We start from the raw sequence: 13,464 nt of genomic DNA, 5'->3' as shown, positions 1-13,464 counted from the left end.
CTGTTAAGTTGAGAAGACCAGAGCCATCAAAAAGAAGAAACATAATTTTGTAATCTTATCAAAAACTTCAAGTAGTGTCAATTTAATTTAACATTTACATTAAAACGCTGTCTTCGAACTAAAATTTACAGAACAAGTAGTCATAACACTGAGTGACTTGACGGACAAACACAGGGTTCAGCTCAAGAGACGAGAGACAGCCTTAACCAGTAAGGGCGGTGGAGACACGTACCTAAAGGTGTTGTTGAAGGAGTGCATCTTGCCGGCCTCCATGGACACGTCCTCCTGGGAGTTGTTGCTGGCGGTGGACCCGGCGGGGAAGCTCTTGGCTATCGGCTTCTTCACATACGGAGGGTCGTACTTCGGCCCCGTGCTCTTTTTCCTAACGCAGGCGTGCGGTGGGAACGTCCCACTCAGATCAATCGATTACGTTTCACAAAACAACACTGATCTCTCAGTGGTCGGAATCGAGAACACCTTCGCAACGTCGGGGTTTTCGTTTCCGAGGGGCGGTCTGATTGGAATTTAGCTGAGCGAGGCCACAGTGGATGATGAGCGCTGTCGCTGCAGAGAGTGCAGACTGCGGGACTGGAGACTGTCAGAGGAGCGGCGGCTGATCCATCATCTATTGTCCCTTGTTCGTGACCAAATTTGGAATTTTGATAGTAAAGACTGGCGCTTTTGGATATTTCGAATTTGACACTTTGGTAAAATTTTGAATTTGACTAATTTAACTTTTCGTTTCATTCCTCATGGGAATTTATGTTTCATGAAATCATTGAAAGAGAGATTTAGAGATTGATCTTAGCTTAATGAGTTATAGCAGAGATTCCTTCCATTACTGATCACATTGTAGGTATTTTATTGATATTTCGACGATATTGTAAATTCTAATTAAGTATAAATTTTGAAAGTGACTGAAAATAAGTCATATTAAAATGAATAAGGAAATGATGTGTGTAGTGGAAGGAATCTGAATTCTTAAATTTAACATTAGGCGTTTCTAACTAGAAGACAGCTGCTTGAAAGAAGAATCCGTGCATCGCACATTCGCTTCTCGTGCAAAAGTTGATAGAGAATTTATAGATAGTGTCAGTGATGGTGAAGTAGAGTGATCGGCGATCTATATCTTCTTCAACATTTTATGCAAATTCTTCCTTTGTTTTACTGAATGTCTCTTTAAGTACATACCTCAGATGATTGAGTTACTAATAAGCTGCCAGATACCATCCATGCACATTGTCAGGCTGCAACTGGCATTCATGTTTAGTTTATGTTTGTTAGAATGAATGAATGGATGGAGTCAGTTTGCTGAAGATATAGACGCGGGCTCGCCGCGCGAGGGCTCGGGCGACGAGCCACGACCAAGAAAGGAAACGAAAACGAGTCACAGTTCACATAAAGCCAATGCACACATCCAAGAGCCCAGAATCTTAAGGGTTTGAGTCGGGAAGGTGTCGCTCGAGTGAGAGGGCGGCGGGCCATGCTCCGTCCGCCGCGACACAGAACCACAGATCAAATGCAGTACCGCTTCTAGCTACCACCACAACAACAACCGATCGCAACAAACATAACAACCAATCCGACTTTAAAAAAATCAACAGAAACACCAACGCTAACGTCTAAATAAACATACAAGTATACGAAGGTGACGATTTAAATTTCTTCTTATAGACTACCTTTGGTCTGTTTTCTGCTCACTAACCTTAGGCACAGGGAGAAGTTTTTGTGTACTACGACTGACCTGTAGCAGAGAGCGCTCAGGGCAAATACTATGAATACCCCCCCTACCACAGACATGAGCACCGCCACGAGGAACACCGTGTTCGAGCCGTGGTAGTTCTCTGCGCCCAAAGAGAAGAGGATGAGTTAGAGGAAGTGGACGGAGGAGGGGGTGGGGCGAGGGCCGCGGGGGCGGCGGCGACGGCTTCTCCACACTCACGACACGGCAGGCACGAGCCACAAGACCACAACACCGAGTACCTGAAGCAGTACGCCATCCAGGCGAACCCCACGAACACGGACAGCACGACCGCGAGCAACAACAACACCATGTTCACGGTGCCCATCTTATTCCCCTTGTGTTCACCTGCAAGAGAGTCCCGGGCGTTAGCCGCCGCCCCCGCGCCCTGCCCCGGGCGGCGCGGGTGCGACCAATGCTGTCGCACTGCTACTATAATTGCACGGCTGTTATTCCTAACTCTACGGACTCGAAGTCTACTTATTCTGTACTCTACGGCTCGGTAATGTAGCAACTAGCATTGCTCGCATCCCGGCACCTTAACGTTTCATTTAAAAGGACTGGGATAGGGTATTTTGAACACATGTTTAAACCTGTAAAAATAGTTAGGATCATTAATATTTTCATCACAATAAGTATGTGTGTTATAAATGGCATTAGCAATGGTTTGTTGATGGTAAAATACGAGGTGATTCTGCAAGTGATTAGGTGAAGATGTGATGAATGAATTTGCCAATATTGTGAGAAATTTAGACAGCCAATTCTGTGTCTTGATTAAGATCCAATTTTGCAAGTTTACAACAGTGGTTACAGTCCAATAAGTTACATAGTTCTGAAAGCGCACCTCTAGGTCTTAAAGCAATCCACATAATTTTGTAGATATTCTTTATGAACATAATACTGGTGAAACAATAATCTGCCTCCCTTCTTTATTCCTTAAGACCTGCGGCTGACCTTCACAACTTCATCTTATAATCATTATAATTTCGTATTCTTCATTACATAGGGTTAATCATCATCATCTCAGCCATAGGACGTCCAATGCTGAACATAGGCCATATAGGGATAAATTTTGATAAAAACGGGGGCTATAAATCAGTCCAAAATTTTGCTTTTGATGTGTAGGGTGAGCTCCGCAACCGGCTCCGACTCACCATACGGTGTTTCCTTCTTGGTCATGTTGTATGCCGCCTTGGTGGCGTTGTCCGGCACCCAGGGGGTGGGCGGCGGCGGCAGCGCGTCCGGCTGCGAGCAGTCCGGGCCCGTCCAGCCGCGGGTGCACACGCACTTGTTGGCGTTTGAACACACCTGGAAGTGAGAGTAGGGGAGAGTGAGACGGGGTATTGTTGTGGAGAGTGGATTAGACAAACATTTATTACTATGTACAATTGTACATGGTACAACTTAGATATGCATCATTTGGAATCAAAGTGGGTCACTAGGTGGACACTATACAGCGCTTGGACGCTAGCTAGCAGCTACGTGGATGCCCCCTCACTTGTAGTGGTGTCAGCAGAGGCGCGAGCTTTTTCGGTGCTGGCAATATTAAAAAAAAAATATTATAATGATAAGTTCCAGAAAGAAGCGAGAAATCATTGCATACTGTCTTATAGGTTCGTCTACCGTCGTATGCACGTTACGTTAGAAGTAAAATCTGTTGTTAGACAAGTGCTAAATTGTGAAGCCACAAAATTATAATAGGCACCTAGTGTGAAACATAATACTGTGAAAACGGTGGGATAAGGGAAAACCGTTTTACCACTTCCAAGTTAAATTTACGTTGCTTTTGGTTGCTTTAGATTTCAGATTCCATGTAAGACAATGTTTGTTTTCTCTTCTCGTTATTAATCTGTTAATACAAGTACGTTTAATATATTATCATTATATTTTCCGATTTGTGCTTGAAAATAAAATTATAGGTATCTATAATATTAATAAGTAACAAACATCGGTAGAGTATATCTACCTACTGCCTACATAAAATACTTAATTGCTAATTTTTCTTGGAACAAAAATGTTGATAAAATTGTTAGTCATAGGTATTACAGTTATTAAATTGTTAATTGAAATATACGATAAGAGCAAAACAAAACTTTTAGCGCAATACATTTTAATTTTGCTCAGTGAAAGTGGGGTTCGTTAATTTTGTGTTTCAATATTAATAATTTCGCCGTTGCCTATGGCGATGAGGCTTTATATTAATTTGGTTCACACAAAGTGTTTTCAATCTAAATATTATTATGAAACTTTTCCGCATAACAAATAATTAGCGGAATCGATAATCGTGTTTGAGTTTAGGGATCAGTTGACTGCGACAATATTGTTGTTTCACGCGCCAGTCATTTTATATCTACAGGGTGTTCGGGTGTCAAATCCATATATTTTATGTGTCATTTGTTGGTTTTCAAGGGGAAATTCGACTTTTTCCCCAAGCATAAGCATCTGTCAATCAAACGTCATTTTACAAAGTATAATGTCGTCCACCGCCTACTTGCACCTTAAAATACGTAATAAAACTCGTTAAGTAACAATGTTCTATATAGAAGAAAAAAACAATTAGTAAGTACCTCTCTTATCTACTCACAGAAAGCCACTGGTAATATTCAAAATGACTCACAAAGATTTTCAGCAGTGAGGTTGTGACGGAGTTACGATTAATTAAGTGGATCAGTGAATGAAATCCCATTAGCTATCCGGTACAAATTGCGAGCGAAGCGCAACTTTGCGGATTAGGAACTATCGAGTCAGGGACTACAGAGGCATAGACTAGCTAGAGGTATAGATCTATGACTACAGAGCGCGGTGGAAGTTGTGAGTAATGGCCGGAGTTGATCATAGGTGCTGGGGGTCACTGGAGAAATCCAAAAACGAACGAACGGGAGTTGTCACGCAATCGGCACGTTTATTGCAACGAGATAGACTTGTGGTTAGCTCTTAAACTTCTTTTTTCCTTAATTCCAAAGCCCTGGGGAAGCCACGACTCTATCTCGTAATCTCGTTGCATTAATTATATCGATGGCATGACAGCTCACGTTCGTTCGTTCGTTTGATTCCTGTAGTGACCCCCCTGATCCCTGGCGGCGGTCGTGTGCACTCGGCCGGGTAATCCAGAGATGTGCCTATATAAACTTTTCCCGGTAACCGATATCAATCATACATGGCTCACCTACTAATCTTAGGTCTTCACTAAAAAACCATAGCAGTTTCATTTACGAGCACAGCTTTATCCCTTATTAGGTATACATTATTGATTGTGGAAAATGAAATAATTGTGGAAAAAATGAGGATAGTTTTTTTTTTATGTTACGTATCGTATGATTAAAATCGCCTTAGCCGTCCATGGATCTATCCGTCATGCAACAAATCTAATAAACTGAATAAACATAACACAATAACACCATAAACAATAAATCAACTCTAACAGCAACCCAACAAAATTCGTCACACACAACAAACAAAGCTTAGCACAGTCGAATTCACGTAGTTTGACCCCACGCGGTGCGGGGGTCACCCAAACAACATTTGTTGTAAATAAAGTGTGATGGAAACTATCCAATAACAAGTGGTCCAATATCGCCCCCCCTCGGGGGTTGTGTAATCAGAAGTACACGGGATTGAATGCCGGCGATACCGGCCGTGAAAAAACAACCGTTTCATTTGGATTTCAGATCAGAGTGCGAGCGGATTGTGTCCGGGGCGATAGCTGCATTGCAACTAACTACTGTGTACCTAGAAATAATGATTGCAAAAAAAATATAGTTGCAAATAACGCCTATTTGGATTCTCCCGTGTTAATCGGAATTCATAGCGTAGGAATTTTCCGTTAACACAGAACTTTGCAAGATTTTTTGTTCATTTTCGTTCATGAAGTCCGTATTTTTTTACAGAAGTTCAACTGATGAAGTAGTTTTCATAAAAAATAAGAAACAAATGAGTAAATAAAGAATATCTCTACGGGTTCAATAAAGTTTGCTAGTAGCTTAGAACTGCGCTAGAAGCTGCAGCAAACATGAGGCAAACACTAGTAACGGTATTGTATTTGCATATAATTATATCCTGTGTACAATAAGAACTAGAGTACGAGTCACTCGACCACGAGGCCCCGGGGATGTGAACTCTCGTGCAATATGCGATCAAGTTGGACACAATGGCTCGACTCGAATTTCATAACCGTTGTTTGACAATGTTTATTGTAGTTCGGTGGCCGGAAAAATGGGTGTATTTTATTTTGTATTGAATAATTTTGCTCAGTTCACTGACTGCCAATGCATGGAAATAATTTAAACCAATAATCAACGATATTGGTGAACTGTGGAATAAAGTAGCTACGTAGAGTTTCAATTACCTTACCGACGTTAAAAGTTCCAATATTTAATGATTATAGCATGTGCGGGTACCTTTGTGTTTTTGCAGTACCTTATATCAAGTTTTGAATGCTTCATGGTAGATTCTTATTCCAGTGGCAACCCGGCATTTTGTTTCCATAACTTTCAACCTCCGTCAAACACAAGGGTAGAAAAAGACATAAACAAATAAATTCTGAATTTCAATGTAAACAAACAAACTGTAACTAAATGCACCGACTGGCATCTGGGACGAGTCAAACTGAATATAACATTGTTAAAAGTTGTCTAGCAAGACAAGCGACAGGTAAAAATTGAATAACATGCAACCGCCCGGCCCTCTCAAACTATTAGAAGTGCTCAGAAGTTGACTCCGCTACGGAATTCTGTTTTGTAGTTTTAGAAAGTTTAAGTATTCCTGATACTGCACCTGTGTCAGCTTTTGTTTGGATCTTCAATTTGAATTCAGGCAAGTCTTGTTATAAGTTTTGATGTCTGATTATTTATTTAAAAAATCACATTATATATCACTCTGGTAGGTACCACAAGATAGGTGTACCGTAACCTGTTATTACATTACGACTACTAATGATGTGTGTATCACTGTGGTACAGTTATGAAATTCTGCAAACTCCATCTAGGGCGCCCAAAGAAATCATGGCAAAATCAGCGCTACGGGTCTCTGCTGTTATTCCATTCGGCGATGTCCAAACGGAACTATCCCTTCAATCTTCAAGACCGTACTACAACGATTTATTTATATATATTTATTTATTTTATATTTTCTACATAAAAAAAACTTATGCACCTTCTGTCTGAAATAAACGAATGAATTGTATTAACAGCAAAATAACAATCATATTCACTCACCCCACGGCTCGAACACTCGTTGTTGTTGTGGTCGGTTGGGCACTTGGTGTGGTCTATGAAGGGGAAGATGGACGTGCAGGTCTGGTTCACGCAGACCAGGTTGTCTCCGCAGGGGGTGCCGTCGGACACCAGCCCGAGGGGGCCGATCTCGGAGTGCTCAGGTAAACCGGTGGTGGCCCTGGAATGTGGTTAGGTCAGGGTGATCAATAGTTGCAGACAAGAAGGATTGCTCGAAAATGATGATTATGTTGTTGTAGTCCTATAGGTTTCCCAGTACAAAGGGTATCCAATAACGTCAGCCACTTCTACCTATCTTCGGCTGCACTTTTAGCCTCGCTCCAGCTAAGTCCAGCGGCTCGTAGCTCGCTTTCAATGCTTCGGCGCCACGTTTGGATAATTATAATATACACTCACGGGCAATAAAATATTTCCACTCACAAAATGCCGACACCAAAAGAAACCCAATTTTTTCAAACATTTCATTAAAAATTTGAACAAAATATAATAGATTTTAGTTGGCAATATCCTGATGCTCTGATAAATGTACTTCAATGTTGCAGAAGGCGTCATTAAGCTATCCTTTTCCGTTGAGTAGTAATTTGGTGCTTTTTTCAGTGGAACCTTTTCATTGCCCGTGAGTGTATATAGCTGGATTACCACTATAAAGTGGAATTTTATCAGTGTGCCAGCTAAAGAGAAGTAAACTCCGCCCTGAAGCAAAAAAATACCCTTATTATATGGTATTGGCATTTGTTTCTTTTGCAAAACCATTGTTGGACTCTCGGAGTGTGACTTACTTGCACTCGTACTCCTGTCCCTTGATGGTGATGATGGTGCGCGTGTAGTAGTCGTCCATGCCCTGCACGATGGGGTAGCGGTTCCCGAGCTGGCACTGCAGCGAGCCGCAGCGGACGTTCCTGGGAGGGGGTGGGGGGGGTAGTATGTTAGCTTATGGGATATGAAAAATAACTATATATTAAAAATATATATGATATATGTTTAAAACTGGTGGCAAAAAATTCACGACTCAAGAGATCATTAAAAAACATTCGTTACCCTTATACACTTTGTTGTAACTATAGAAGTACAATTATTTCATTACGAAAAAAGCGGACAGCTATTTCATGTGCCATTTAATTTTGCTGGTCAAAAACACTTATAACAAAACCTTATTGATCTTTCAATGTTATAGGTACTCGCCGCATTACTCATATTAATAACATTAAATTAGTTATGTTGTCTATAAAACCACTTACTCCATTTCACACTTGATATAATGCCCAGCACTATCCTTCCCACAATGTCCTGTCACCGCTCCCTTAGAATTAAACTGCTCGAAGCATTCCTTATCTGCACCAGTGGTCCCAGGACCCCAGATTCTCTCACACTGGAGAGACAACGTGGGGCATTGACCAGAGAAGCAGTATCCTTTGTTCTCCTCGCAAGGTTCCCCGTTCTTCCTGTAGGCGTCCACTGGGCAGGACCCCGAGACTCCGGTGCACGTTTCTTCTAAGTCACATTCGTTTGACGCTTCCCGGCAGACTATGCCGCGCGGCTTCAGCTGTGGAGGGAAGTAGGGTAGTATTATTGTTTGTGGAAAACTTGTACATAATTATGTTTAAGTATATGTGAAACATGTAATTAAAGGTCATTCGTCATCATTCACTCAAGGGCATGTAGGAAGGAGCACCCACATTTGAGGCTGACCCCAATTGGCTCTTGAAGCTTGTAATAACCAGCTTAATTCATCATTACACTAAACATAAACGTTATAATTCCATACCATTCTATACATAGACCACGCTTTCTATTTTATCCCGGGAAAAGTCCATAAAGATTTTATCGTCAATAGCTGTCACCTCACCCTCTATCACGTCGGCTCGTATGATGATAGTCGGGGAAATTTAATATTGCGATGGCGGACCCCGCTGTTAACTTAATTATGTGGAAACGTTTTCGACGAACTGAAGGCTACAGTTTTAATTGGACATCGAAACTAGAAACGCTATTATGGCCATTACTGCAAAAAGGCTTTAACTACAGATGTTAGCAAACTCTGACAAGTACTAAGAATTTCTATTGAATTAACCGCCGGTCTGATGTGGTTTCATGGATCATAGTCCACACAATTCCAGGCCTTATACTAAAAAGAATCTGTTTTAAATGGTTTTAGGCGAAGAGAAGGAACTACTGTACAACATAGCAACATCTATTTCTTAACACCATTAATTGTAATACATTAAACTTGATTTAACCTTGGCATCTTCGCCGTATAGCATCAGTTGTTGCTTGTATATATTATAAAGTGTCCCCCATATCATGTACACCTCATAAAAGTTATTCTATAGTTCACCTCAACAACCCCTGCTAGCCTGGAGAGCGAGTGCGATGGAAAATAATAGTCACATCTAAATATGCCCGTCTTGCGCCCGTGCTAAGTCTTCTGTATTTATACTTATGTATAGCAGTTACCTGGCAGCGCTCGCAGCACTCTCCGGACGCGCACTGCGCCTCCTTGGTGAGGCGGCACGTGATGGGGTCGCAGCACGGGTTGGAGTTGTGGCACTCGTCGATGTATGTATAGGTATAACGTCCTCCTAGCCGAATTTCGACCACGGCGGCCAATCTCATTTGAGATCAGCCATCTACGCAGGAGTAGATTATAGTGCCCAAGTGTGTGCGCAGTACACAGGAGCACTCTATGTTCCATCGCTCTAATAGCCCAATGGGACGGATTAACCGACACGACTGGAGAGAGCTAGGCGCAGGACCGACTGCTTTACATGCCCATCCGACAGCATGGATCGTTTCACTGTTTCGGACATCAGGTGATCAGCCTTCTGTGTCCTAACCAAACTTAGAACCACAATTTAGAAACACAAATTGATGGTCCCACCCGGGAATCGAACCCGGGACCTCTGGGTCATGAAGCGAAGCTTCTACCACTAGACCACAGAGGCAGGTATAGGTATAGCAGTTACCTGGCAGCGCTCGCAGCACTCTCCGGACGCGCACTGCGCCTCCTTGGTGAGGCGGCACGTGATGGGGTCGCAGCACGGGTTGGAGTTGTGGCACTCGTCGATGGTGCCGCAGTCGCACTCCTCGCCTTCGTCTAGGCGACCGTTGCCGCATTGCCGGTGCACCACCAGCTGAGGGGAGGAAGAGAGAAAATCAGTACATAATCTTTATTTACATTATCGTTGCGAGAGTTTACTATACGCAGAGTGTCGAGTTAGAAAAAAAATATTAAAAATACGCAACTAGTTACTGTCTATGTACGTACTACATATACAAATCTATTTATGTAGAAATTATAGGTAATTACAACATCGAGAGGAAACCGTACTTATAAAAAAATGGCGATAAAGCTCGCGACCTATCCCGTTAGTGGCCTAGTCACCTATGCCTATGACTGACTACGGGGAATACAGTTATGAACATTATGTATGTACCTATGTATTATGATAGATTTGTTGCAAATATAATCCATAAGTAAATGGATAAATAAAACAAATTTCATAATAATGTACTTTTATATTAAATATTCCAGTCAGAGAAATCAAAGGCCAGGTAGGTACAATTTTTTTTGTTGAAAACACTTTCAAAGCTCAGTTCTAGAAGTTCACTGGAGTTCCAGGAGATGCAATTGGAAGCTGTAGATCAAAGTGGACGTCACAGTTTCCACAGAATCTCATCTCCGCGAAAACCAGTTCAGTGATTCCAGGAACAATACCATTATTACAAACTTCACCGGCCTGCGACTTGCCGATTACATTTATTAATGCAGTCGAAACGACGGAGATTTATATGCGGACTTGAATTTTTCTCTCGATTAAAATATTCTCGATTAAAATAGCGGTCAAGGCTCGGGGAGATTATTAAACCTGCCGTTCTGCTTTTGAACTTTCATTGAAGCTATTATGAATGTTAAACGCGGCAATGAGGTTGGACGGAATATTTTAACAGTGATGGCGTGTGCTGAGTGTATGTGTGGTGTGTGAGCTCGTTGCATGTCCGATAATTGCCACTTGTCATTGCACTGTCAATCTCGACGAGTGCAAATACTCTCACTGAAGTGCAGTACCCTGTGACACATGTAGTTACATCAATTCACTTGTTACAAAGTAAGTTTGTAGGAGGAAAAGTGTTCAGTTTTCCACCGCGTTGTGCGGAAATTGCTTCACGCAAAAGGGCGAACTCTCACGACGCCCGACCTTTGATCTCAGCATAGTGACACTTGAACATGAAACGAAACGGACTCGAGAACGCTTCAGCTAAGAATAATAAAACTACATCGATTTACCGCGACCTGAGCTGAACCTCTACACGTGTAGAGGAAGCGGCCGCCGGAATACAAAACTCGCGGCTGTTACGCAATCATCGTTGTGTCGATAAATATGTAAACTCGTCAAATCGAAGCGGAGGCGACGCGCGGTGCATTATTATCCGGCTCTATGTAAATTTATTCCAATAAACCCTCGGCTGCTTCCACTCCTGTTATTATATATTCGCAAACGAAGAGATAATTCTGGGAGCGGCCGGCCGCCATTACCATAAGTTTTATTAAAAGGCCGGCCGGGTCGAAGGCGTCGAGCCGTCTGCGACAAACAATGGCGTTGGCGCTGATTAATTTTCGACTTGGCGGGAAGCTGCTTAGCATTCGAATGAGCCGGTGTAATCGAGTCGCTGAGCGACTGTCAGTGAAGTCGCTCGCGAAATGATTCGTTAAAAGTTCCTCAGTCGTGAAGTTGGACAAGTCTATCATCGTTTCCGAGGCGGGTTTCCTCCGGACTCTGCATATTTGCGTCTACTTGGGCACGTGAGTCGCGACGCATCGCTCAATAATACGACACGCTGCGAGCTCGGAACGACGAGCCGGCATGTCGTGGAATTGGAATGCTTTTGCAAGGAATTAGTTTTATAGTTAGTGTCTGGGACGCTTTAATGGTGTTATTATGGACATTGTTTTATGAGCTGCACTAAGTTTAGTCATCAAGTGTCTAAGCATAATTAAACCTGAAGTATTTTAATCCAGCTACCAGAATATCACCATAATCTAGAAGGAAACATAACTACAATGTGTATCAATATCATCATCATCATTAGCCTTCTATCGCCCACTGTTTTGTACGCCAATTCTTTCGGTCATGTGCCGCTCTGGTAACTGCTTACCCACAACCCTGCAGATATCATCGGACCATCTATCAGCTACCAATATCAAGCAATGGAAATCCCTCTTACCTCATTAGGTTTATTAAGCAGGCACAGCCCTCGTCCGATCCTGAGTTCGTTGATGTAGTCGCTCTTGGAGCAGTCGCTGAACTTGTAGGGCTGCACGTTCTCGAGCCCCACGATGGACTGCGCCATGATGCAGCCGTGCCAGTCGCGGCAGAAGCACTGCTCGCGCCCGTCGTCGTGGCCCATGCCTGAAAAAAAAACACTGTTAGTAGGGAATAAGTGTTTTGGTGGCATAGACCCGTCGTTATGGCCCATGCCTTGCGAGGGCACGATTATAGTATAAGGTGTTTTTCAAATTGTAGGGTTTTGGTGTAATGGTTGGTCATGGTCCAAGCCTAGAGAAAGATCTCTGGTAGAAGAGGAGTAAGGTGTTTTTTGCTGTGTGGAGTGTTTTGATAACAGCTATCGGCACCATGACTAGTATAGCCACTGGATGGCAGTCTCGTAGAAAGAGTGGTATAGAATTTATATAGATGTATTTATTGAAAGCCCATTGAAAACTACACCACAAAAACCGCTCGACCGCCAGTGTATTAATAATCACGTAAACAATAACACGGTATTGATCCACCTGAAGCTGGAAGTACATTTCAATAACAGGTCCCAATCACGCGGTAATCCCCGGAGCGCCGGCCAATTAAACTGTCGTCGCTCTCACGCAACACGCCCCATTTTATAAATCAAACAGAGACTTTGTTCGATTCAAGTCGTGGAATACTTTTTTAATAATAAATGCGGGTAGGCGTGTTGTTATTAATATCTAGTTTTTGTACGGTAGTTGTCGATCGCGGATTCTAGTTGTAATTCAGTCTTTGCCTCGGTCGGTTACATTTAAGCCTATGACGCGTTTGTGTAAGCATTCAATTTGTGTATATTATTATATTTATGTATAGTACACATACAGATCCAGAAGTTTGTGTGGTCATGAAGGTTTGTCTGATTTATCTTCGAAAGCCCCCAAACCTTCACTTGCTGCTTCGTCGTGCCTTCATTACATTTACTTATTGTACCTCTATATATTACTTATTTAAAGTCTTAATTACCGATATTATGTCCGATCATGTGCGCCATGGTGCCGGCCAGCAGGTGCGGCTCGTACGTGTTGGTGTCCACGGAGATGCCCACGGCCTTGGGCGTGCACACCGTGTCCGGCACCGAGATGCCGGACTCGCCCCCCGGGAACGTCAGCCCGCTGGGAAAGAGAATCAGAGGGTTAGGTTGTGAAGCGATCTTTGCGTGTTGGTGAGTAGGGCTGAATTAGGGTTTAAACTA

General features: G+C 42.7%; 1 protein-coding gene across 13 annotated transcripts in view; it reads right to left on the bottom strand.

Moving 5' to 3' along the window:
- Positions 1 to 13,464, bottom strand: part of LOC105382920 (disintegrin and metalloproteinase domain-containing protein 11) — a 388,227-nt gene that overhangs the window by 7,814 nt on the left and 366,949 nt on the right. For 6 of the 13 annotated variants that reach the window (XM_048623416.1, XM_048623422.1, XM_048623419.1 and 3 more), the window contains 10 exons: positions 13,236 to 13,384; positions 12,196 to 12,380; positions 10,038 to 10,103; positions 9,427 to 9,528; positions 8,211 to 8,515; positions 7,752 to 7,871; positions 6,955 to 7,132; positions 2,896 to 3,049; positions 1,706 to 1,844; positions 233 to 382 (listed from right to left, as the gene is read on the bottom strand). In XM_048623416.1, coding sequence (XP_048479373.1) covers positions 233 to 382; positions 1,706 to 1,844; positions 2,896 to 3,049; positions 6,955 to 7,132; positions 7,752 to 7,871; positions 8,211 to 8,515; positions 9,427 to 9,528; positions 10,038 to 10,103; positions 12,196 to 12,380; positions 13,236 to 13,384 — 1,548 coding nt within the window. Of the gene's footprint in view, positions 1 to 232; positions 383 to 1,705; positions 1,845 to 1,983; positions 2,090 to 2,895; positions 3,050 to 6,954; positions 7,133 to 7,751; positions 7,872 to 8,210; positions 8,516 to 9,426; positions 9,529 to 9,935; positions 10,104 to 12,195; positions 12,381 to 13,235; positions 13,385 to 13,464 lie in introns of all 13 variants that reach the window. The other 7 variants (XM_048623425.1, XM_048623423.1, XM_048623415.1 and 4 more) reach the window with 5 other exon arrangements.

Source organism: Plutella xylostella, chromosome 10, assembly GCF_932276165.1.
Source record: "Plutella xylostella chromosome 10, ilPluXylo3.1, whole genome shotgun sequence".
Taxonomy (NCBI): Eukaryota; Metazoa; Arthropoda; class Insecta; order Lepidoptera; family Plutellidae; genus Plutella; species Plutella xylostella.
Note: the sequence above shows the minus strand (reverse complement) of the source record. Positions and strands in the feature narration are given on the sequence as shown.